The sequence below is a fragment of the Scatophagus argus genome, chromosome 8, assembly GCF_020382885.2.
Source record: "Scatophagus argus isolate fScaArg1 chromosome 8, fScaArg1.pri, whole genome shotgun sequence".
Lineage (NCBI taxonomy): Eukaryota > Metazoa > Chordata > Actinopteri > Scatophagidae > Scatophagus > Scatophagus argus.
In genome coordinates this window covers 11,691,318-11,717,905 of record NC_058500.1, presented here as the reverse complement: position 1 = coordinate 11,717,905, position 26,588 = coordinate 11,691,318, and the positions used below count along the sequence as shown (strand labels likewise).

Genomic DNA, 26,588 nt, shown 5'->3' with positions numbered 1-26,588 from the left:
CTGTACTGTACTGCCACCCCCTCCTCTATTTGCTCCATTCGTCAAGCTAAACACTCACTCTTTCTGTTCACATTTAGCTTCCAGGCAAAGTCTAACAGGGGGAAAGGAAGAGAAGGAGAAAGAGAGGGAAGAGTTTGAGAATCGCGGGCCCCTCCTACTTTCCGGAGATGCTCCAGCCCATCCCTAAATTGTGGGCCAATGAGGATGGCTCATTCACAACTCATGCGCTCCTTCTACAATAGGTAAGGAGAGAGAGACAGAGAGAGCAAGAGATATATACAAGGAGAGAGACAGGGAGGGAGGGAGAAGGGTGACTGCATTTGGGGGAGAAAGACGGTGAGAAAGGAGAAGGTAGAGTGAGAGGAAAGACAAGGGAAGAGGGCAAAGAAGTTACAGCAAAGCTAACCTCTAGCGATGAAGTGGTGACTGAAAGACAGACAGACAAGAGAGGAGAGATGAAGTGATAGACCTTGTGACAGGGACAAATTTACAGTGTGGACAACCTGCACAGGAAAAAAGGCAGTAAGGGGGCTTTTATAGACAGGAAGGAGTACCGGAAAAAAGCAAGAAAGCACTGGCTCTTCCTCAAAGCTGCCTCTTACAGCATCAGAGAGGAAAAAAAGAGAGTGTGACAGGACAGAAATCCCTACAGGTGTAGATGCAGACAGGTGGACAGTCAGACATGCTGCCTGTGCTTCTGCTTCTGCTTCTCTACACGGTTGGAGGAGTTTGGGGGTCGGCCCCAGGAGTGTGGGGGTATGGACAGATCGAGGACAAGCAGGAGTCGGCGGCATCGCTGTGCCCGTCTCCGTGCCAATGTGAAGAGGATGGGATCTTCATCATGGTGGACTGCTCAGAGTTGGGACTATCATCTGTGCCAACCAACATCAACCCACTTACCACTTATCTGTGAGTAGCACAGTGTGCGTCATCTTAATACGTTTCACTTCAGACTTTTCACCTACAGGCCTCTTGCTCTGTCCTGCTGGTTTTCCTTGATTTCCTTCGTATCTCATCTCTAAGTACTCCCAAACCTCCACACCTCCCATCTCATTCATCATAGTTTATTGGCATTTTATTTAAGAGGAAAAATACAAATGTGCCTGTCAATCCTGAACAATCTGCTGACTGCTTTTCAATTTTTAATTAAAAAAAAAAAAATCTAGGTAAAAAACTTTAATTTGCACTACTTGAATCAAACAGAAGGCAATTAGATGTTTGACCGCAACGGCAGAACACGCATGTGGATGAAAACGGACAGGGCCGACCGGGAACGTGTGTGTATGAGAGTGTGTACCTTGACCACTAAAGCAAAAGTGCTGGACCACTTCTTTCAGTATCGGATTTCTTAGCGCCAACTGGAGACCAGCATGGGAGTGTGTGTGTGTGTGTGTGTGTGTGTGCATGTGTGTAAGCTGCAAACACATGACAGAAGCAAGTGTGTGTGAGATTTAATGACCAGTTTTGTGCCACTAATGTGCATTCACCTAACCTAACCTTCTGTTTAAGTAAACAGAAATTGTTGGCACATGAACCAGAAAATAAAATGTAAATCACTATTTTCGTTTGCTTAATAACTTGACAAAATTGCCCCTTTGTAGGATGTTTAAGGAACATAATTTTAACTATGATTAGTCGGCCTGTGTTTCAGAGGCTGGCTGGAGGAGTCACATGTTCTGTAAATACAATTAAAAACATTATCATTAATAAGGGTAGGGCAATAAGAGAAGCTTTAGACTTATATGATGTAAAAGACAGGAGTTCTGAGCACTTTCTTACACCACCCTGCTTTGGATTACAGCTGGATCTTACAAGTTGCTTCACTGCGTAAGCCTCTGAGGGGAGATTAGAGACACTTTGTGATAACTGATATTGAAGTGATAGAAGTCAAATCCAGGAAACAGGGTGTGATAGAGCAGTTGCTCACTGGGGGCTCTACAATTATTGCAAGAGTGGTGGGACAGAATTCAGAGGGAACAAGGAAAGATCAACAGCTTATGTAGCAAACAACTCTGAAAAGAGACACATAAAAGACAACTCTGCTTGAATGATGTCTGACTCTTTGGCTGTCATGGGAGTCCACGACTGCCAGATTTCACTGTGCTCCTTTGAAAGTTAAAACACATGTAGAGTTTATGGAGTTGAAATACGGTCTCTAATTCCATCCAGGGAGTCGCTCTACCTGTGTGAACATCAGGCGGTTGGCTCAACAGTGGGGCGCGTCACACAGCTGATGACCTCAGACTCCCTCCGCAAAAGTCTACACTGCTCTTAACTGCTCCACCACAGCCACACACAAACACACATCATCCCCTACAAACACAAGAGTAATTGTTCATTTCCCCTCGTTACCTAACAGTGGAACTGGACCAATTAGTGAGTTTGAGGGCTGATTTAGCATAAGATAAATAAACTCAGCGACCAACCACACACGCCCACACACACAGTGCAGTAGTACGAGAGGAAGGGAATGTAGGACAGCAGGAGAATTGCCACAACAAATTAAGATAGAACATAGGGACTCACAGATTTACTGCTGATATAAAATCATCAAACAGAAACCAAGCATCCTCCCCTTCCTAACCCTGCTCACATGCACACAGATGCACACACACACACACATAAAGTTTCTCATTTCGAGCTGGGGTATAAAAGGTTACAACAGCAAAGAAGTGATCCAGTCCTCACCAGGATCTGTCGAACTGTCCAGCACGCCCCGCTGTGGAGTGGAGGCTGGATTAGCCTCCAAGCACACACTGTAGGATGCTGAGGTCACAGGGATTTACTTGGAAACAGTCCACACAACACTGTGAAAGTATATGACATCATTCACCCGTGTCATCGGAGCTCTTCAAAGTGAGCACAACTGTACGTGCTAGAGTGACTGAAAGGGCAATCCAGGCAATGCATGATTCACTCTTTCTAGCGTTTATTTGCACATCTGGGATAATCCCACTGCATACCAGTGGAAACGTAAGAAATCCCAGTCAATAAAAACAATGGTTTTGTAACACTGAGGTGAATACAGGTTGACTCTCCGAAGGAATTTAACATTTCGGATGATGCTCCAAGCAACTCAGAGATTTATGACAATAATTGTTTCCGTGGGCAACACATGAAATGAGCTGTCATGTGAGATGCTTTGAAAGACCTTCTCTTTGATATCAGATTAGAGAGGAAAGACAGTGCCCAGAGGTGTGTGTCTGTATGTAAGTGTGTGTGTGTGTGTGTGTGTTAACGTGTATTGAGTTTTACAAACAGTGTGTACAGTGCATGCCTTAGGGCTCTGTGCTGCTATATGTGTAACTGCACTAGAGGTAACTTGTCATGATGATAGCTTCACAGTGAGGCTTGTCTGTCCCAAATGTTAGCTAGAAGCAAATAAGTTAGTCTGCTGCTCCGGTGACAGATTTCGACTTATTTACTTAAACAAAATATTGTTAAAAAAATTTGTTCATGAACTGGCTGGTGTGATTTATGTACAGACTGTTCCTAAGGCTGTCAGGTGCTTATGTTTACACTTCTTCCATCTTCCCTCAGCGGTCTTCAGTGTAATCATGTGTGTGTAAGAGGAAAAGGGTGTGTGTGCTTTGTATGTGAGTCTCGGGCTGGACTGTGACTGGATTTGAACAGCGATTAGGTGATGCTTTGTGGTAGCGGTGAGTGTGGCGAACTTCTAACAGTGCTTTGGCCGAGGCCAGGAAACCACAGCTAGTGCATTACCAGACAGAGGAAAACCAAAGAGTGTGTGAGTGTGCGCATGCATTTGCATTTGTGTGTGTGCTTTTGCGTGTGTGAAGACCACCCAGACTGCGGAGGGAATTTTTTTTTCTAACAGTGGAGGTGAAGCAAGAGTGTGAGAAAAATGGAGAGGATGAGGATGAAGAGAAGAGGTGAAAACTGTCAAGGAGAGAATTAGAAATTGGTGAGAGAAAATTGTGCATTGGAAGATTTTGAAAGACCCACTTTAGGTTAAGTAGGCACACACACACACACACACACACACACACACACACACACACACACACACACACACACACACACACACACTGTACATACACATGCAAGAGACAACATCCTGTCCCCGTACGGTGACCGTGACTGTAACAGTTGTGTGCGTGTCATTCAGCCATTATGTTGATGGGATGATTCCTATCGTGAGCGACCGGGGGTCACACTGTAAACATCATGTCTGAGACAAGACAGCAAGAGAATTGGTAAGAGATGGGGGTGGGGGGAATTGAGGGGAAAAAAATGAAGAAAAATAATGTGTTTGTGTGCTTGTATACTGTCAGTGGAGGGTGCTCTATACAGAGCTATCAGCTCCAGCATCAGTGTCCTGGCTCCAGACATCTTTGGAAGCCCCCCACCTCAACTACACTCCCCTCCCTCTCTGTCTTTCGTTCCTCCCCACCTATTCTTCTTTCCTCACCTGTTTCTTCTGGCCTCCCTAACACAGAACAAGAATCCATACATTAAGTGTTTGAGCGCGCGTGTGTGTGCGTGTGCGTGGAGCAGGTGTTGAAGCTAGTCATGCAGCACTGAGTATAAATGTACGTTTGACGCGCAATATTCGTCTTAGAAAGTCAAAATGAATGCACACTCAGGCTCAGAGCAGCAGAATGACGAAAGTGAAGGGTGTGTACTCAAGCCAAAGAGTGTAAATGTTTTCAAGGTGTGTGTGCGTGTGTCAGTTGGGAGAGGAGGTGCTTTCGCTTCAAGCCAACTAACTATCAGCTGCGATCAGAGTTGGGGAAGAAAGTTAAACACTTCTGACTCTACGGAGTAAGAAAGTTGTGACTTATGTTACCATAGTCAATCTGTTCTGCTTTAAAAGTTGCACAAACTATTTTAATTTCTCCATTCCCTCCCTTATTCTATCTGCTCCTATCTTTGTTCCTTTCTTCCAGTAAAACTTTAAGCGTTTGCCTCAAAGTGCCAATTCCTCAGGTCGCACCTAGATTCCCAGGAGGACCCATGCTGAGCACCTTTAGAGAAAAGATGCTTGGACCTGCTACAAAAGTGGTATTTATGCCAGAAGAGTGTTGGTGGGAAGGGATAGGCAGTTAGCAGTGTACAGAGCACTGGTTTGTGGTTTCCTGAGAGCAACCTGGGAGGCTTTTAAATGTCGCTCGGGGACAGACGGCAGGTAGGCAGGTAGAGGACAACAATGGAAACAATGACGATTCCCTCGGGAGCGGCAGAGAAGACACAGAGGCCATAGTGTGCTCTACCGCGCCATATCCTGTCCTTTAGAAAAAAGTAGAAAGCAATCACGACACAAGATCTTGAAGGGAACTAGGGAGGAGGAGGTGGAACTCAGGAAAATAAAGTGGAGAATGTGTGTGGAGGGAATAAATACATGAGCTGCATGGGGGACAACAGTAGTTGGTATTTTCTGGGATCAGACAGTGGCCCTGATCTGTATATTTCGTGTGATAGCAGCGTGACGCTAGCATGACACTGGGGCTAGGAATTTGCTCCCCGTGACGTGTGGTTGAGGGGTGAAGGGCTCGCCTTGATTGAGAGGATTCAGGATGCCTGCATGGCCCAGATTCCTATTCAGCCCCTTTCCAACCCTGGGAATTCAGGGGAATGTTTGTGTGTGTGTGTGTGTGTGTGCGTGCGTGCATGAATCTGTGCAAGTGTGCTAGCCCTCTCTTTTCCACTACAGAGAAGGCTTTGTATGATCATGGACCAGGCCACGACAAATGTCCCTAACTGTTCTAGTTCCCCATACACACGTCCATCTGTGGACTGTGAGCTGTCACTCGTGTCAGTGTTAGTGCTTATGTTCAGATACCACATGCATGACACTAAATATTTTTAGGTTTGCATCCATTTTTACCAGAAAAATGGAACACTGTCTTAAAAGGAAAAAAAATTGTTTTAATCAACAACCAAATTTAAGATTTGCCACCACACATCCGAAAGTCGTTCAGTTTCCTTTAGATCACAGAAACTTCAGATCACAAAGCTACTTTTTTCTTTGGCTCTCTCTCTCATAACTTTATTTTTCCTCTCTGTTTTATCACTCTCTTTACTTTGTACTCTGAAGCACTTAGCTTTAGAGCTACAAGTACAATAATTCAGGAAAGATTTTCAGTAACGGAGAGAGGAGAAAAATGAGGATAAAACAGAATCAAGGTGCTGGTTATGTGTGAATTCATCTCAGTTAGTACAAAACAATATCTGTTTGTACTGTAAATGATATGTCTGAAATCAGATTTTTGCTTTACCACACATCTTCAATATACCAAATAAACAAAATAAATCCTCACATTTGTTTTGAACAAAAAAGAGCTCTAGACATGAGACAGTGTTTACATGAGCACTGATAGCAGTTCATGTAGGACATAGCTCTCCAAGTTCCCCCTGTACCTCGACATGGGACTGTCTGTGTGATCGTTGGCCAGGCCTGCTGACTAAAGTGGCTCATGTGGGGCTGGCAGTGTGCAGGTGATGACTAGTAAGAGCTAATGATACTTAATGCCCTTTCCAACAACGTACGTACACACACACACTCACACACACATTCAAATGCACATACTGACTTAATGATGGTTAATGCTCTATCCAATCCCCTTGTGCAGCATCAAAGCATCCCGCCGAGCAGTGCTGATACAGCGATGCTAGCAGGGATTAGGTTGGGAGAATAGACCACTGGGATGGGAGTTAGGTAAAGGGAACAAAGAAGCAATCACAGACACACTTAAATGTCACACACATGTGCATACACCTCAGGGCATGCACACACACACACACACACACACACACACACACAAACATAGCACAGCCAAGTGGGGGTACTGCACAGGAATGAGAGAGGAAGAGAAAGGATGTAGAAAACAGAAGGTGGAGAAATGAATGAAACAGTAAGAGAAAGAATGAAAAGGACTTAATTTTGGAGGGTTAGGTTAACTGAATGCAGAAACAGCAGTCAGGTCACTATGGTGGTATAAGGTAATAGTATAATTCTTGTTGAGACTGGACTTCACAGGTGTATTTTCCATCTGCCGTAGAGGGAGGTTAGAGGGAATTCTGCCATTGCAGAGCTTCTGCAACTGCAGCCAGACTTACTTATGTCTCTATTACATATCTGAGAAGCAGCAAAAGAGGAAATCTGGACTTTTTACACGCATGGCAAGAGGCCAGACTAAATCTCTTTAAACCAACAGCAGCCACATGTCCTCATTGAGATGGGGTAAGATTTCATCAAGTGCTGATCTAAGTTCGGGTCTAGATGTTATCCATGGGTACTGTTAAATATATGGAGCAGATGAGCGGATCATAGATCTGTGAGTGCAGCAGTAAAGGAGGAGTTTGCCAGGAGTGGATTTGAGCAGTCTTCTATCCAGTGTCCTCCTGTTTCTGCCATTCAACCAAATGAAGTCATAATAGAGCCTGACACTAATACTCATCAGGTTTCATTTACTGTTGTATCCACTGCCTCGAATCTGCCTCGAATCAGGGTACAGGAAAGAACACCTCTCTGTAAGCGATACCTTTTCAGGATGTGTGGAAAAGTGGTGAAATTTGTAACCCTTTTCCGCACATCTTTGCCATTATTTCAACAGATTTCAGTGGCGTGTGTTTGTGCTGTGCTCATGAAACATTTCCTTCATGTGGCATAAACTGTTCGCTTCAATTTAGAAAGGAATAAAAAAAATCTGTCTGACACATGTCACGTAACGAACATATATGAAAGCCAGACAAAATATACATGCCAAAACAACAGATTAGTGGACTGTGGGCAGGGCTATGAATGCCTTTCTGCCTTTCCAAAGCTATGTCCTACCCACAACAGCTGCCTGTCAGTCCTGTCCACATGTTGGAGGCAGTTGTATGTTGTGCATTGCCGACTATTCCAACTCTTCCTGTTCCATTACTGAAGTGCTTGACCTTTCACCTCCCTCCCCTACGTCTCGTGACAGGGTGTGTGTGTGGGAGGACAAGGAGCGGACATAGAGTGTGTAGTGCACAAGTAAATGTGTGTGTGTATGCGTGTGTGTGTGTGTGCGCGCGCGGTATACCAGGGTATGAATAAGTCCCAGAGGGCATGAATATGTTTCCCATGACATGGCCTCAGACTAAACAGCCGCTCTCTCAACCCAGACATCCGCCTGTCATTCTCCTCTAAACCGCAGCGAGCGGAAAAGAGCGCAAAACATGGGAACACAAATACACAGACACATCTCCCTTCTCTGTCTCGTTATCTCCTCCTTTCTCTACCTCCCTCCCTCCCTCTCTGTTACCCTGCTCCTTTGTACCCGGGTCCTCCCCGTGGCCCTCCTTGTCCAGGTGAAAGACTTCTGCTCGCCCTCTCCCTCGGTCTTTGTGCCCCGTGAATGAGAGAAAGAGAGAATAAGAGAGGGAAAGATAAAGAGAGAGTGCCTTCGGACACAAAGGGCAGTGTACCCCTCCCAGGAAGTCTGGGAGAGCGGGAGAAAAAACACATCTTTAGAGGAAGGAGGAGGGGAGGACAGCATTGTACCCTCCTTCCTGAGTCTTTGTGTGTGCATGTGTGTGTGTGTGTGTGTGTGTGTGTTTGTGTGTGTGCAAGCTCATGTGTGACCGCAAGAGAAACTGAATGCCAAAGCAAGTCAGTCTATTCAGATAGAAAAAACTAACACACTTAGACCTCACCCTTGTACACAGCACACACACATTGTGTTCTCTCTCTCTGTCTCTCTCTCTCTCACACTCACACACACACATGCATGCACGCACTGATGCACACAACCATTTAGGCCCTCTTTAAGGCGGCGCCCGAGCATTGACTACCAGTTGCATTGTATGGAATAAAAGATCCTCTTTCATCGTGGCCTTAACTGTTTCAAAGAACTAAGCGGAGAGGATCAGACTGGCTGAGTCCGACTGAAGACATTACTGTCATAGTTACAGTAAAAGACAGCCAAGGCGTGGCTTAAGCACCGCTAATGCAGAACTCCTGCCCTTGAGGCAAGGCTCTGGTTGTTGATTTCCACTAAAGATCTATTACTCTAATGTTCCTCAGAGATAAGCCGCCTTCAAAGGTGCACAGCTTACCGCCATTATTGGCTGTTTGTTCTCTGAGAGTCTCCACCTGAGCGAGGGAGAAAGGGATTGGCAGGGAGGCAAGAAGAAAGAAAAAGATAGAGAGAGAGAGCAGAGGAGGAAGTGAGAGGGAAGACCTCAGGGTATTGCTCTTGTGAAGTGATTGTGTGTGCGTGCGTGTGTGTGTGTGCATGTGTGTGTAAGAGAGTCTTGAAAAACATCTCTCTCAAGGCCAACAATGTAAGTATGTTTGCTTACATGTTTTTGCCTGCTTTGTTATGTTCTATACCTGCATGCAATTTTACGCTTGAGCAACATGCCAGAAACTTTTCCACACAAGTTTTTCTTCCCAACTCTGAGACAATGGAATTCTCCAAAGTGAAATGTATCAAGTCATCTCTCCTCAGCCTGCTCCAGCACAGCTTTGTCTAACTGACACATTTCACTATTGATGACAGAAACAGACACCTGACTGCTGATCGCATCTGACCCACTCTGAGGGTACATTCATTCGCCAGGGTGGTCCATCATCCACCCCACAAAAGCCACCCGGAGCCTGGAGTGTGTGTGTGTGTACTTCCCTGAAGATAAACAGGGGTGTTACTCATATGATGTGGCCAGTTGTTTTGCTGCGCTAAATCACCAGCTCTCGTCAGAAATGCTTCCAGTTTCAAATTGGCTACAACAGAGCTGGGGGCACATTGACACCCACACACACACTGCCTTTGATCAGACAGTTGATAACATACTTCGGTAGTTCTGTTGACGGCGAAGAGGAAATATGATAAATCACATTATTGTAACTACTGGACTGTGTAACCCCATTCTCCAGTTGAAATTTGAAACAGAGATGGGGAGAGAAAGAGTGACTGTGAGTGATAAAGTGGCATAAGAGAGAGGGAGACAAAGGGCCAAGGATGATGAATGGAAATGTACCTTTGCGTCTTCATGCTTCCGTTCCGCCCTTAAGACAAGCTCCTCGCCATGGTTACTCTATCAATCACAGCATAAAGCAGTCAAATATCCAGCGCTTTACCTTTCTTCCCGTGCCAAACCTTCCTCTTTTACATTCACATGCACACAAATCTACACACACCCACACACACACTGGAGAGGAAAGACTAAACGATCTATCAGAGTGCATTGTGCATTTGTACCTCACAGAACAATGCATGGAATGGAAATGGAAATTTCTACTCCTGCAATTGCAGCAATATTGGTGACAATTTCCCACACAAAAAACCACATTTAAGCACACACAAACTACGTGCACGCACATGAAAATCTAATTCCTCTCTGGGGAAACGGAAAGAGATCACTGGGGGCTTTGTCAATCATTCTGCAGGTTCAGAGTGGAGGGGGATAAAAAGACCAGTTAAGAGGCACATTTGAGGGTGTGTTTGTTGAGGGATAAGCACGGGTCTCTATGTCTGCATCCTCTGCTCCTAATACTGTTAGAGAGTCTTTAGTTCGTCATTCAGCAGCAGACGGTGATCTGAGGGGAGGAGATGGCCTGTGGGTCTCTGGTGGGTTGAGAGATGTGTTGTACTGCAAGCAATATCAGGCTGCTCTCTTGACGCCGTGATGGCCAAGATAGTGGAGGACAGTTCCCTGCTGAAGACTCACATGAAAAAATAAAGAAAGGAAACCACATGAACTTCCATTCGGTCCTTCTCTTTCTCTCTCTCACACAAACACATGCACACACACAGACCCACACAGCATTTTGTTTCCATGCCCCAGCAGCGTCCTTGTATAATGTGGTGAAAGCACAAGCAGGGACTGTACCCACCACATCTGCAGGCTAAATGGAAAACAATAGGGGTGTGAAAATGAGCGACAGACATCTTACCACACATACCACAGTCACCTATAAATGGAAAAAAAAAAATTTTTTACTGCACACACAGACACAGATACTGACACACATGCATACACTGAGTCTCCCTCTCTCTCTCTCTCTCTCACACACACACACACACACAAACACACACATTAAAGATGCCTATAAAATGGGGACATTGAAATCCCAATTCTAATTGTGAAACTCCCATACACTGCAGAGCCTGCAAAGTCTTTAAGCTTTCTCTTTCTCATTTCTTTTGCAGCCGTTTATTTGCGCTGAAAATATCTGCATGTCACAGCGCCAGCCGACACAATGCACATGTGGTAGTCATCAATCATAATTATCATGGTTTAAAAAAGCCACAGCTGTTATTTGATTTTAAAAACAAGCCATAGCGCAGCGCCTTCCAACGATACGTCAAGTTGTCAGTGGAGGCCTTGGCCTGCACAGCAGAAATGTCTCTCTCTCACTCTCTCTCCGGCTTCCCAATGAGCTCGTTGGAGAGCACAGCCGAGCTGAGCTGCATTCAACCTTTCCCCATGACTCACCACTGTGTGTCTTTATTTTTAAACATTTTCTCTCTCCATTGCTGCGTGTTTATTCTGTCTGAGTGAGGCCGCTGTTATGGACTTCACACAACGTTTGTTTACGGCTCCTTTAATCAGGACCAGATAACGGAGAGCTGTCTCCATCCGCAGGCGCATCACCAGAAGCTGGGTGTGCTTACGTGTGTGTGTGTGTGTGTACGTGTTCCTATGATTTAATCCTTCGGAATGTTCCAATACATATTTTTTTCGTGAGAAATATTAGTATGCAGGATTAAAGTGTATATGTGTATTGTTCATGAGGCCCCATGAGGTGACTGTGTGCTTCCTGTGTTATACGTGATGTCACCCAGTCTTGATTACGGCAGCTGGTTTACTGTTACTGCTGGCCGTGTCTTTTCCATGGCAACTTTGTTATCACTTATATTTACCTCTGACTTTAATCAAGCAGTATAGTGCATCACACTTGTTATATTCATTCCAAAATTACTGCATGGAAGCTGAGAAGACTTTGCCAAAAACTAGACAAACATGAAAAATGTGATTCACATGACATCACCACAGTACTTTTGTTGAGAGGAAGGCCTGAGGTTCAATGAAGGTCTTTGTTATTTTTTTGTTAATTTGCTTAAATTTATTGAATTATTTTAGTTGTTACTTATTAAGTCATTTGCTACACTTAACTACATTTTTTTGAGCTTATATGCAAAACTGTAAGTTTTGGGTATTTGCTGATTTGTTACACTCCTGCTTAATGTGTCATTCATTTGTAACTGCAGTATTTTTAGTGTAAACTGAAGCCTGTGTAAGATAAAAGATTATATGGACATATAATGAAGCTATGACATTTAAAGGTGCCCCGTGGAGTTTTTATTGTAAATGTGGCAACATTCCGTTTTTCACATTAAAGCGCTGCACCTCCTCAAGGTTTCGCAAAGCCTTTTATGAACGTTTGACACTTTCATTATTTACTCTGGCTCAGTGGTCTCCATCTTCTCCTCTTTTATTGGCCCCATTGCTACCCTTTATGGTGCATTACCACCACCAGCTGTCAATATGCACTACTACTCTCATAAATGTGCATAATATTAATCCGGTGCTTGCTGTGGACTTTCAGAACACAAGATAAAAACAGGACAGATCGGCTCATCAAAACATAACAAACTCATGATGTGGTGTGATTAATTAAACTGAAAGATTAATGCCCTTCCTTCTTCAGTTGCAGACAAAAGTTGGAGAATTCACTACTTTTCCCGTAACACTAATCTAAAGCATCTACCCTGCTTATGTGTCCCAGAGTAAGACCTTGAACCCCTCTCTCAGACCAGGAGGGGGCATCCATAACAGGAAATTCATAAGCAGAGAAACTAATATGTAGCCTTTTTAGAGCCAAATCTGTAAAAAGGCTACATAGTATGATAACAAGAGGACACAGCTATCGTTACAAGCTCATCACATGGTAAGAAGACGCCTTGCCAGCTCAAACAAAACGACAGCGGGACTCCAGATCCCAAAAATGTTGGCATACTGAATTTATCTTGTCACAACCGCTGCATGTGTCAGGCTACTCAAAGATACATAAACTCCAGTATTAACTTGCAGGGGTTTTTTTTTTCCACATCTGAAGCTGAATATAGATCGAGCCTGTGGATAAATTCATCCAGTCAGCTTGGCTGACTTGACAAACAAACAGTGAGTGTGTCAAAACTCCCAACTGCAAAGGGCTTCTGAGAGCACAGTTTACACTTGCTAGCCCGGTGGTCTCGCTTTATGAGCAATGCTTAGTGTCATACACACACAAAGACACATACACACACATACAAGCCTCACTCTTGAAGACTGATGCAAGACCCCAAGGGCTGTGAAAGCAAAGAAGGAGTGACGTAACACCTCTTTGCTTTCAGTGTGTTTATCAAAAAGATGACCTTACATGACTGGGGCCACAGGGTTATGTATGTTTTCTACCGGAGGCTGACACATAAGCTGTCCTCATACCAGCCCAAGTGTTAAAAAAGTAGGTTACGTGTGTTTTGTGTTGAATTATTGCATGTGTGTGTGTCCATGCATGTATCTGAGCATCCTGCACCTCTCCCTCTTTGACCGCAACGCAGCTGCGTCAACACTCACCCTCCAACACACCCGCTCACATCAGAGTGTGTGTGTCTCAGAAAGGGAAAGAAATGGAGTGTGTCTATGTTACAAAAATGAACAAAGGGGGAAAGGAGGTGGTCTCCTGAGAAACCTGAGGAAGAAAAAAAGAAGACAAGAGATGGAGGGGGGGGGGGGGAGTAGATATGGAGGGAGACCGAGGGGTCAGATCTCAGAGAAGGTAGAGTGAGACATCTGGAAAAGAGAAAGAGTCACTGGGACGAGGAGGAAATTACAGCTGCCCAACAATGATTCATTGGGGAAAATTTTCTTCTACATCTCCCTTTCCTCCCTCTTGTCCTAAAACCTCTCTACCTAACCCTCTCACCTCCCTCTCTGTGCACTACTCCCCACTCCTCTGGATGACTGATCGCCATGAGAAAAATGTCTTCTAAACATCTGTAATTTCACATGTCCGGAGTACCTTCAAAGACCATCAGTGAGGTTTGCACCGATTGATACCTTGATACTGATGCCCTCCCTTTTTTCTTTGTTTAGGGATCTGAGTATGAACAACATCAGTGAGATCCAGCCCAGAGTCTTCCACCGATTGCACCTGTTATCAGAACTGTGAGTACAAAATTATCAAAATCACAAGCATTTAATAAACCTCCACTCATCACAACTCACACATGACAAGAAATAGTCATTCTCAGAACCGCTGATTTGCACAGCCCTCAGTAATGGGGACTGATGACTCTGACCTGCCTCTGATCTCTCCTACCAAGAAACTGCCTGCAGCAATAGACTAGTAGATCCTGGGATGGCTGCACAAAAGAGGGAGGTGAAGGGAACCTGATATTCACTCAGAGAGTGAATATATGGTCCTTAAAGTGTTTAGAGAGCAGGTTGTCTGCTCGGCATCCAAACCGCTGCTTTCTAGTTCTCCTTGACATTGTTTCAGCTGGACAGCTCAGCAGGAGCAGTACACACATAGACACAAGCGTTTGCCAAGACAAACAGACATAACAGGAGAACTTCAGGTCATGATTGGGGAAAATGAAAAGAGCATAGATTTATGTTTCTCTTGTTTATAACATTAAGTATAGGTACGGTTGAATATCATTTGAACTGGTTTGATATAAGCACCAGTACACTAAATGAGTTGACACTTGAAGATGTGCTTTTTCGGGCAGGTAACTTTTTTTCTGCAAAACATTTGATATAAAATATTAAACAATATGGTACAATAAGAAAACGAGACTGTAAAATTTATGTTTTTTGACTTCTGTGCTCTGAGCTACGAACACACTTGGTCAGTACTTCACAAAGTAGATGGTTTCATTCTCATAGAGCTCATGAAAGCACACAAGCCACAGCAAAATCACAAGCATTTTTTCGGTCGACCTGGCCGATATCTCACTTGACAACTCAGCAGAATTCAGCTAAGTCTCTGTTAGACAAAAGCTGCCCACAGATATGCCCCAGGGGTCTGAATGTGTGTGTAAGCGTGTAGTAAGTCATGGGGGCTTATTTGTGTATATCAGCCTTCACCTGATTCTTTTTTACTTCTGAAGCCTGCAGTGTATGTATGTGTGTATCAGTGTGTGTGTGTGTTTGAACAGCTCATTGTTTTCTTTGCTAATTCTTGCAGCTGCAGCCTGTGAGGCATGGGCTAATGATGATGAAAGCAAAAGGTTAACAGGAACACCATTCAGTTGGCTTTGACTCACAGTCAAACTGGATCTGAAGAACAAAATGAAGCTGAACAATAAACCTTTATGACACCTTGAAGTTCAGGAATTAAATTCAAGACTTTGATTTATTGTCCTTCATTGACTTGCTGATTTGAACTTTTGCTGTTGTAATAAAATGGTAAAGTCAGATATAGCTGATGGGGTAATAATCATAACCACACGGAGCAGAGTGATGCTGAACATCGATGCTGACATTTGTCTGAGTTGAGGAAAAGGGGCTGGGGGTCTTGGATGCAGCTCCACCTGCAGTGTTTGTCCAGAGAGAATTCTCCCAGTGTTTTACAGCCCTGTTGATCTTGCCTCCTCTGTACCGCTCTCATGTTCTGACACTTTATGAAGATATTTTGTTGCTTTGTAACTCTTCCAAGGAGGATGTTCCTGCCCAAAAGCCAATTTTTATAGTCTGATGACCATTTTGGGAAACATTCTGAGACGATGATGATGTTCCAACGCATGGAGAAATGCATTTCTGACATCCACACCTGTCTAGAAGGTTTAGGCCGATGAAGCATGGAGGGTTATGGTAAACACATAATAATTACAACAAGTTATAGCACTTAGAAAAACAGGCCAAGGCTCTAAACACAAACATGCTCGGTTAGAGAGTGAGAGTGTTTGATGTGGGTCTACAGCACTTGTTGGTAGCACAGGCAGAGGTGCGGGCCAGGCAGGTTGTGACTGGTAGAGTGATAAATTGTTTGATGTTGGGTTCTACCTCCCTGTCTGCCCTCCCTCTCTCTCTCTTTCCCAATTCATTTCTACAGACCCCCATCTCCATTTTACTGCAGGCTAATGCAAGTAACTGCCTTTGATAGTTATTCTACTTTTTTTCGCCCCTTTTTTGTCTCCCTTCACGTTCCTACAAACCAGAACAAATCTACTTATGGCAAGTAGTCCAGCTTTTATCCTGTTTTGCACTATTGGGAGAAGAGGGAATAAAATCTTATGAGCCACATTCAGAGTATCCTGCATGGCTCATAAACGTAAACTGCATCATGCTGCCTCTTATTTCTTTGCTCAGTTCGGCAGTAGCAACGGGAAACAACTAATCCCTCTAAACCTCAAATGAAATGATTAAATTCATTCATAAAGCAGGTAGAAAGCCTCCCTTTGATTCATCGCAGCACTAATATTGATAATAAGGCGTTAGTGTAATTACACCTCCCTCGAGCCCTTTCTCTGCCTCTAACTCCTTATTTATAAATCTTATTCTACTGATCCCAAATCCCTCTCATTATGCTTTCATTTAATGCTTTGATCAGTACCTCATGTCTTCATTCAAAAACATAGACCTGCACGCAACTGTCAGTCAGACGGAACATGAGCAGAGTCAACTGAGAGGCAGACTGCATGTCTATAGATTAATGAGAGAGCAGCAATGCCCACATTGCAGTAAAAACTCCAAGACTGGTTACTCATCTACCTGACATATCAAAGATGTCCCCTCTCTTCAAATGGCCCGCTCTAATATCAAAGATGCACCATTATTCCTGATCTAATTGCAGCTTGCAACTAGCAGACCGTAGCTTTATGTGAAACTGTCCCCCTAAAAACCATTCTTGGAAACCACTTTATAAGGAGCTTTCTGCCTATCATCAGCATCAAAGTCCGTGCTGCTCATACCTCCAAAGATCCCATTTCATTCAGCCTTTGACTCAGCCACTTGGGTTGAGTCTCTTCTGCTCATCGTCTCTGTAGCCGTCGCTCGCCTTCTAAATACAGAGCTGAACTCCGCTTATTCAACGTGGCCCGACAAGTAAAACAATCACTGGTCTTATTTTAACCCTCTGTCAGTGTTGGCAGAGTTGAAATGTTGCCTCTTTTGACACACAATATTACAAGCTTAAGTGAAAGTACATAGAGTATGGTGCAAGCTCCTGTTATCAGCTCAAGACTGAAATTCTGATTAATCTGATCTCGTCTTCGGCAGTATTCTCTGGAATATCCCTCTAGCCCTGTGAGAGTAATCTCAGGTGCTCTGCAACTGTAACACAAATGAATTGCAAATGTAAGAGGAGAGAAGTGTTGAGTGGAGGCCAGCGCTGCCCTGCTTGTCTTCAGTTTTGGTGATAAGATTGTCTGCTGATAGGCCAAGCTTATGACGTAGGTGAGGGTTAAGGGGTTACAATATTGGCTTTCTTTATACTTCAAGTGCACCACACAGCTGGAACTATCTAGGTCAATTAAAACTTTTCCTTTAACTGTTGCCAGCAATGTTTTTATCTGCTTCTCTCTCTCTCTCTCTCTCTCTCTCTCTCTCTCTCACACACACACACACACACAGTGTTTTCCACGTCTATATTTTACTTCAATAATTTCAGAGGTTAACACCAGGTTAAGTGGTTGACCCTCAGGCTGTACCTCAAAACAGAAGGAGGGATAATGTTTCTATTGATGGACAGAGGGTGAAAAAGGTCATCCATGCACACGTACTTCCAGACACACCCACACACAAACTGTCCTCTCTCTGATAAGACCTGTTTATCCTTTCCTTCTCCTTTCATCATCGACTCCGATCAACTATCCTGGCCCTGCTGCCACTATGACGTCCTATCACTACCTGAGATAATATCTCAAAATATGATGCTGTCTAGGTCTTTAATCTGTCTCTTTGCTTATTATGTTGAGGCAATAGGACATGGTGATACATAGGATAATCAGTAGTTGGTGTACTTCAGCAAAGCCCTTACTGATCAGCTCTGATATCAGGGTGGTCTCACCTTTGTTACCACGCTTGCCAATTCTCTCCAAGCCTTTGGACTACATTGGTCTGTGTAATTTTATCTATGAATAACTTCAATACAGCTGATTTATGCTGAGGTGGAATTTTTATCTTCGCAGTTCAAGGGCCAAGAAAAATTCTAACCATCCCCAAATCAAATTAAAAGAAAAAACATTCGGAGCCACGGCTTGACAAGAGCAAGGCGCCTTTCATTAGAATGAGATTGATGTGGAATGACTAGGCGGCTAAGTGCGGAACATTCACTCATACGTACGATCATTTACACACACGTACACACATAAATACACACACACTGATATCATGGAAACAGTTGGTCAATGGCAAATGCCGGTGTTCTCTTGATGTCTATCAAGAACCTCTGAGCATTTCTTCCCTTTTACAATATCCATCTTCACTTTCGACATAATTATCCATTTGACAAATGAAGTCAGCAAAAAAAAGCATGATTCCACTCTAATGCTGCTTTGGCTCCAATGGTGCAGCTAATAGAGAAAGGCTGGTTGGCAGTAGGACATGCACATCATACCATGGCCTTAACTACAATGTTTGTTTTCTGAAATTCTAAATTACTGGCCGTCCTCATCCCCCCACTGAGAAGACATTTATTTTCCTTTGGTGCTACCTATATCTTTTTTTCCTTCCAACACGTCTGTAACTAATCATTGTGTTTGAACAGGGACCAAAAGAAGGCACTTAGGGGTCTTTGTAGAAAGAGGCTTAGATCTATTTTACTGGTGTCAGGACCTCAACAAGGCCTACTGAAATCGCTACCTCTGGAAAAGTAGCTATTGAGATGGTCTCCGGTGACCAGCTTGTGCAATAGCAAAAACTGAAATGGTACTGAAGTCGCAGAGGTAAGGCACAGGATACGATTTCTTTATGAGTGATAATCAGCGCCAAATGAACTCTTTTATCTTGAAATAACAATGAATACTGGAGTCTGTATTGTCAAAGGGCTGCAGTCACCGTAGATCACCTCTCTATACCGAAACATCATGTGGTGCAGTCAAAATCTGTGTGAATGAGTTTTGACTGTGGTTTAAGAACCATGACTAAATGGCACCACAATAGCTTGGATAAGAATCGCTCCATTTTGTATTGCCGATGTGGGTGTGCATCTATGTATATGTGCGGGTGTGTGTGTGTTTGATAAATACACGCTCTATAAGAGTTCTAAACTGGGCTGAGTGTGAGATTTGGCAGGCGTGGATGGGATTGTGTGGTTTGCCAGTGCACAGTAATAAGACATGTTGACATGAGTATCAGATGTCGGAGGGAGTTTGCTGGGAGACCTCGTCTATTACCATCTGGATGATAGTGGTTTGGAAAGGCAGGCACAGCTCTGTATCAATATTTCAATATCATGGCACTGACGGAACAACTCAGGCAGAGGCGGGCTACTTAGCATAAAGCTGAAATGTCAGGAAAACGTCACCTGTAGAGCAACGGTGTGAGGAGGAGGATGCCAATGAGTAACTTTTAACTTTGTGTGTTTAATAAAAGTGGGTGGTCTTGTGCTGTGAAGACCAAATCTGTGTTTAAACTGTGTTTCCAGCTTGTGACCTTGAGAGTAACTCTGTTGGACTGAATGTTATTTATTTGGACATCTTATACACACTCACAAATGACCATTAGGTGCCGTGTTTGATAAACAAACTGATTGGATTGCTTGTGTGAATGTGTGTGGTTTCTCTCCCTCGCTGTCCTCAAGGCCCCTCAGAACAGGCCCAATTTACCTCAAGGACGGGGAAAATAGCACAAGCAAAAGTCACACTGCACACACAAGTGCCCTTGTGCACATACATAGTATACACCTTGCTATATGCGCACGCATGAACACACTAACATGCGCACAAGCAAATATACTTTGATTCTGCACTTGTTGACCCAGTCTCAGTCTCATTCAATTCAGTCTTTACTCACTCATCAGAGCTCCAAGGATTGGTTAAGGTTTCAGGGTGTGCTTTGGGCCAATAGCAACCACAGTGAAGGGAATAGAATATTGTTATTTGCATACTGCCCCAACAGTAACCCTAAAGCAGGAACTGGAGGATGAAGTCATATTGTAGCTCAATCCAAAAACGTAGAATGAGGCAGAAGGCAAAATTTTATGAGAATGAAACTCTTATGAGACTTGTAATTTTTTGTGTATGTGCTTATATTTCACTTACATTTTATGTTTTATATATTTCACTCCACTCTCCACTTTTGATGTGTTTCCCTCCTAGGCGTATCTCAGGGAATCAGCTGAGGTATATCTCAGGCCATGCTCTCCAGGGTCTCCACAACCTCAAAGTTCTGTAAGTAACCCCCCCCCCCCCGCCTCTCTCTCAACTTATCCCAGTCTGGTGGTTCAGTCCTCATCCCAGACGGGCTGTTCCACTCCAGCATTCTAGGAGGACTTAGTTGTGCTCCCGCCATGAATAAAACACACAGGCCATGCATCATTAACTGCAGTTAAAGTTTATAGGCTGGGGGAGACCTGCCCTGCTTGCAGTTCCTTCATTCCCAAACAAGCCCTGTTTCAGTTGCAAGAATGCACACATACATACTCACACGCACGCACTTGCAGGTGTAATGCAGGGACCTCCCGTTCACGCCACCCACCAAGATTACAGCAAGTGACAAAAAATGCCAATCAGAGCTGTTCTCTCAACACCCAATTTCTCAGAGTGTGTTCAGCCTTGTGATCCATGGCCACCAACTGTTAGCACTCCTGTAAAATATTAAATCACAAAAAGGTGCAAAGGAACCATAAAACCCATGGTACTCGTTGACTTGTGAGCGTGGCCATCTAATGAATTAAGGCCATATTTCTAGTGTAGGGTATTAAGAAGGAGATTTTCATTAGCTTTGGCAACCGACTCAGTTCCTTTTGGGCCCTGGCTGAAAAGAGTTTGAGAAGCCCTGTGACAGACTATAACACATAGCTACAGAGCTGTGGTTTGTAATCTGAGGGAGTCTGGCGGATTACCAGGCATGCACGTTGATCTTCTTTCACCTCACTGAGACAGAATGGGTGAACCAGGCATGAATCCTGGGCTATTATGTCATTACTACAGAAGGACACACATATCCTGAATTCATACAAGTCAGCAAGCATTCACGCTTCACGCTATGACGACCCAGCAACCTTTGGACAATCTCTTTGACCTCAGAGCAGCTGAGCTCTTGGTTTCCTTCCTCAGAATATTAGTTAAAGTCAGTTTGTGTCCGACACAAATGGACTGCTGACCTTGTGTAGGGGGCACAAGGGACACATACACATACAGAAAGTTATGAACCCAGAGTGAAGATTCCCATAGGGAATTTATTCGAAACAAGAAAAGATTCAGTTCAGTATATTTATCATGCATCATCATCCCAGTGGAAACATTCTCCTGACTCTCAAAACCTGAGCATCACTTTTTCTACACTGAAGCATTTATCGTATATTACACAGACTACTGTGAAATACACTGGACTGTGGAAGCATGTGACACACTGAGTTGTGTAAATAAATATGACAAAATATGCTCCTTTGAGACATCTAATGCCAGCACTGTAACTTAAAGCTAAATAAATGGAAAAATAATCTTTAAGGATCTTTTTGTAAGCTAAAACATTTAACTGTTGCTGACCCAAGGCCTCATACCTACACACTCACTAGCACTGACTATTGTGGCACCATGATGCCACAATAAAGGCATAACAGAGCTGCCGAGAACGACACATCTAAAGACTAAACTGAGGCGAAATGCCACGTGCGTTAATGCCAGATGATTGGTCACGATAAAAACTTTAGCGAAAGAGCGAGTGAAAGACAGATAACGTGAGAGGGGGAGAGGAAAAAGAGAGAGAGAGACAGGGCTATTGTTTGCTCCCCACTTCCTCCTCGCTTTTTGCTTCATTCTTCTGTGAATGACATCAGCAGCCCACCCAAGGAGCTTCTCTTTCTCTTTTCCTCTACCCTTCATTCTCTGCTTCTCTTCAAGCTTTCACTGGCCCTTTTTCCTCCTTGTGTCAGATTTCGCTCACGATGGAATTATTTGTTCTGCTTGATGTGCCCTCACGCACACTGCATTCTCTCCATCACAAATAGACCTATTACACCTACAACTGAGTAATCTGTGTGTGTTTTTCAGGATGCTACAAAATAACCAGCTGGAGAGACTTCCTGATGATGCTCCATGGGACCTACCCAATCTCCTGTCCCTGTGAGTCTCTCTCAGACACATATGCACACACACTAATCATGCTACTTAACCTCAGGCAGCAGGGAATGAAACATCCCCTGGCCACCCACCCACACGTCTCAGCTCTAACCGCAATGCAGGTGTAGAGTACCACTGACATATTACAGACCATACCCCAATAGTTCTGCATTCAGTGTTGTACCGCATGATGGCAGGAGTCACATCCTTACTGTGTCAGTACAGTTCATGATAGCATCTGGAAGCCATGAGGGAAACAGCAGACACTGCAGGCCAGGGAGAGCATCTCCAATGAGCTGTGAAACAACCCCATTTTCCATCAATTCCCCCTCTCTTCCTCCTCCACTCCTCTCCCACCACCCACACTGCTATCCCCCTGGCTTATAAGAGTGTTTGGTGGCATAATTGTCTCATCTGTGGGGTCAGTGCACGTGTGTACGTGTGTGCATGTGTCAGTGTAAATGTTCGTGCGGGTGCATGTGGACCACCTCATCTGTAATTCCTTGCCGCTACCCGTCTCTCCCAACTCACGTACTGCTCATCCCTGCTTTCCAAATTAATAATTCTGTGCAAATATCCATAAAGCCATTTCCTTCATCACACACTCAAATTGCTGGAGTTGTAGGAGGGGTGTGCACATATAACTCCTCTACCACCTACAGCGTTTCCCTGTCTGGTATAAAGCAGGCCTGCTCTCTCTCAATAGAGTCACCAAGCCTGCACACACACTCCCACATCTGTACACACATACTACCCTATGGCTCAGGCTGGCCTTGTGTGAGCATATGTCTAACCTCACAATTTTCTGTCATGATGATGTCTCTGTCTATGTCTGTGTGTGGGTGTATGAGTGTGCACACGTGTGTATGAGTGTGTGTGGTCTCACAATTTCTTCACACAGAGATGGTCTCAAGTAATGAAAAAACACATGCACGCGCACACACAGTACACACACAGAGCCAGTGTATAGGGACGCACCTTGTCATTACAGTAATGATAAGCCCAGCGGAGAAAGATTACTGGAAAGGCTTTGGAGAGTGAAGCTTGTCGGCGCCTCTCACTGACATAAAACATGCCAGGTAAAAAGAAAGAGACACAGCACACAGGCTTTAACCTGGTATAAATATATAAAGGAGGCTTTCATCCAAAATAAATCACGTCTTAATCTTGGACAAGAATCCTTTTGTCAGCAGATATCTGAAACTGAGTCAAGAAATTTGTCTCACCATTTGGAACAGGCTAATTACAACACACAGTGTGAGTGTTGTTGTTAAGTTCGGCACGATCAGAAGCAGACAGACGTGTTTTGGGTCGCAACCCGCAGGTTAAGCAGTGTAACAACCTCTGATGAGTTCCACAAGCCATTAATTGGTGTAACCCTGTTTTTGGAGATTGACTCGATGGTAGTGAAACGTGCTCCTTCAAGTGTATAAAATATTGGCCATCTGGAGAACTGAACCAGTAGAGGCAGGTTCCACACATCTCCTGGATCATTTAAGAGATCTCTTGTTTTCTGTCTGTATTTCTCTCTCCTGTGATCATACCTCGGACTTTGATGTGATGGACAGGAAATAGTTGCTGCTTTATTGGCTTCTGTGGAACATTCCTGGTTCTGTCTGGACCTTCTGGAGACCTGGCAGGTCCACCCAGAGGAGCAATTATTATTTTGCCCTGGAGAACAAACCAGAAAGTTGAAAGGTCTTCCGTGGCTTTCATCCTTTGATTTGGGTCAGGGACAAACAATGTCCACAGTTGGAGCGCACAGAATGCACAAGGACGATGTCTAAGACTGAAAAAAAACAAAACAAAACAAAACAAAAAACTATGGTCAGGAAGTCGACAAGATGAAAACTTCTTCAAGCCGCTTGCATGCGCACATACACGCATTCATGTGTATTTACATGCATGTTGGAGAGTGTGCTTCTGCTTGAGCATCTGCTAGTGTATACAGTTGCCTCTCCTGATGGAAAATTTCCCTGGGGAGAAACACTGAGAGTTCAGAGTTCAAGTTCAGATTTCACTTTGATGATGCTGTTTGTTTGGTGAAGCCTTCAAGGGGTAAGGAGACTGTAGTACAAGAATCAAAGAACCACAGTGGAAGACTGATAAGAGAGGATGTTTGAAAGACGAACAAGAGTTAAGGAGTGAGACGCAAAGGGGTTTGCAATGGCTGGGAGTGCATCAATGAAGTTGTAAGAGACTAAATGTGAGTATGAGAGGGGCCAGAGGGAGGAAAAGGAGATTAATGAAGGAGTGTGAAGGGCCAAAGAAAGAAGAATAGTGAGAGGAAGTGGTCTCAGCTTGTCAACTCTGCCCCGAGGGGATCATTCATCACTATGGACAGTGTGTATGCATGGGTGCATTTACGTGGGGTGTGTGTGCGTGTGTGTGTGTGTGTGTGGGTGTCACAGTCCACACTCATTGCCTGTGGGCTGAGGGACATCAAGGCAGAGAGGGGACAAAGGTTTGTTGCGTTTGGATGAAGAGATAAAAGCGCATGTGTGAGAGCATAGTGTGTGTGTATGTGTGTGTGTCCATTGTCGTAAATTCATCAGCTGTAAGGAGTCGTGTTCGTGTATGAGTTATTCAAACATCAGGAACTGATGGTGATGGAAAGACTGAAGGAGGGAAGAACAGCTGAAGATGGATCTTTAAATGCTCCTCCTTCCTTCACGTTTTCCCCTTTTCACACACTGAGGGAAGTCCGCTTGACACAACATAAATAAAATAAGGAAGACTCGCTGCAACTGTTCCTACATGTTTGTGTCTCTGCTTTTCTCATCTTACATTTCATACATGTCTGTGCTGGTGAGGCTTGACGTGGCTTATTTAGCATGGGAATAAATCATAAATGAGGAGCTTCTAAGAAGCTGCAGCAAAGATGAAAGAAGGAGAATTAAGGATGTGTAATTCTCATAATAACCTTCCTGTAAGCCCAAGTGTTTCAATGCCACGATGCACAAACCTCTAATGCACGCACATGCACGGATACACATGCACATAAACAAACATACTGTACTTAGACTTGGTGATTATCTCACTCTGCAGGCGTCTTGATGCTAACCTTCTGTCAGAGGTTCCGGCTGGGGCCTTTAGAGGGGTTCGCTCTCTCAGACACCTGTGGTTGGATGACAACTCCCTAACAGAAATCCCGGTCACAGCCCTGGACTCTCTGCCCTCCCTGCAGGCCATGACGCTGGCTCTCAACCAGATCACACACATCCCAGATTGTGCATTCACCAACCTCTCTGCCCTTGTTGTACTGTAAGTGAAACCTTGATTTGTTTACTTGAGTCTAGGTTCACCAGAAAAATTATTTGTTCCATTGACTTAAGACAGGGTGGTGACAACTGAAGAGTGGTAATATTTTTGAGGAGGTAATGTCTGATTTGTTGAATAATATGGCCCTTTTTTCAGGCATCTCCATAACAACCAGATCCAGAGCATGGACGAAAGATGTTTTGAAGGTTTACAAAGTTTGGAGACACTGTGAGTATCTCACTCTCTCTCTCTCTCATACATACACACACGCACACGCACATTTTTTTAGACAGTGGACATTTTCATAGGCCCAAATGAATACCTCCTCTGTTTCGCCAAACACTGATGCTGGCTTTGTGATCACAAAGTATCAACATTCATTTATTATGATAGTGTTTACAACAATCACATTGCCATGGAATAACAAGAAGATAATAAGAACTCTCTGAAACATAACCTCAAAAGGTCAATATAACCATAACCCTTCATTTTACGACAGTAGCCCCATTTCGTTTTGAGTGTGAAAGTGTTGGGTGCCAAAGAATAATGAAGTGTAGTGTTAAATTATATAGTCATAATGATTAGTAGGCTGGTAATTTTAGCAGGTGCTGGAAAGTTTATCAAAACTGAACGACAGAAACGTGGGAATGAAAAGTCTCTCTGATCACCTGAAAGTAATATCCACAAAGAGTCTCTGTGTTTTGTAAAAGTAATCGCTAAGTAGCCACAGGAGAGTTGTTGTAGCATCTAACTGGATCCTAACCACACACCAATATGAAAAACCACAGGAAACTGACAGTCTTGAAAAAGGTGGAGAAAGAAAGTGCTAGAAATGGAGACATTGAAACTGCATCTACTGCAAAGTTCACGGTGGTCTGATGAAAACACAGTTTCTGGCATGCTGCTTAACAACCTGTCGAAGTGTTAAAAAAAAAAAAAGCATTCCTTTTTATGAGCATGTGTGTGGGCACACGCGTATGTGTGTGCAGATAAGCAAGTACTACTGCCTGTGCACTCAGAAGCATAGGGTCAGCTTAACACTCAACTTGAAAGTCATTGTCCAGGCTGGGAAGTGTAAGGGAAGAGGGTGTAAGTCAGAGGAGCCATGGTTAAGGGGGT

General features: G+C 44.0%; 1 protein-coding gene across 1 annotated transcript in view; it reads left to right on the top strand.

The window, feature by feature from the left end:
- Window positions 1-315: 315 nt before the first annotated feature.
- Window positions 316-26,588, top strand: part of LOC124062949 (leucine-rich repeat-containing G-protein coupled receptor 6) — a 34,441-nt gene continuing 8,168 nt past the window's right edge. The window contains exons 1-6 of the mRNA XM_046396084.1: window positions 316-909; window positions 14,074-14,145; window positions 20,244-20,315; window positions 22,140-22,211; window positions 25,257-25,472; window positions 25,626-25,697. Coding sequence (XP_046252040.1) covers window positions 659-909; window positions 14,074-14,145; window positions 20,244-20,315; window positions 22,140-22,211; window positions 25,257-25,472; window positions 25,626-25,697 — 755 coding nt within the window. The 5' untranslated portion in view covers window positions 316-658. The remainder of the gene's footprint in view (window positions 910-14,073; window positions 14,146-20,243; window positions 20,316-22,139; window positions 22,212-25,256; window positions 25,473-25,625; window positions 25,698-26,588) is intronic.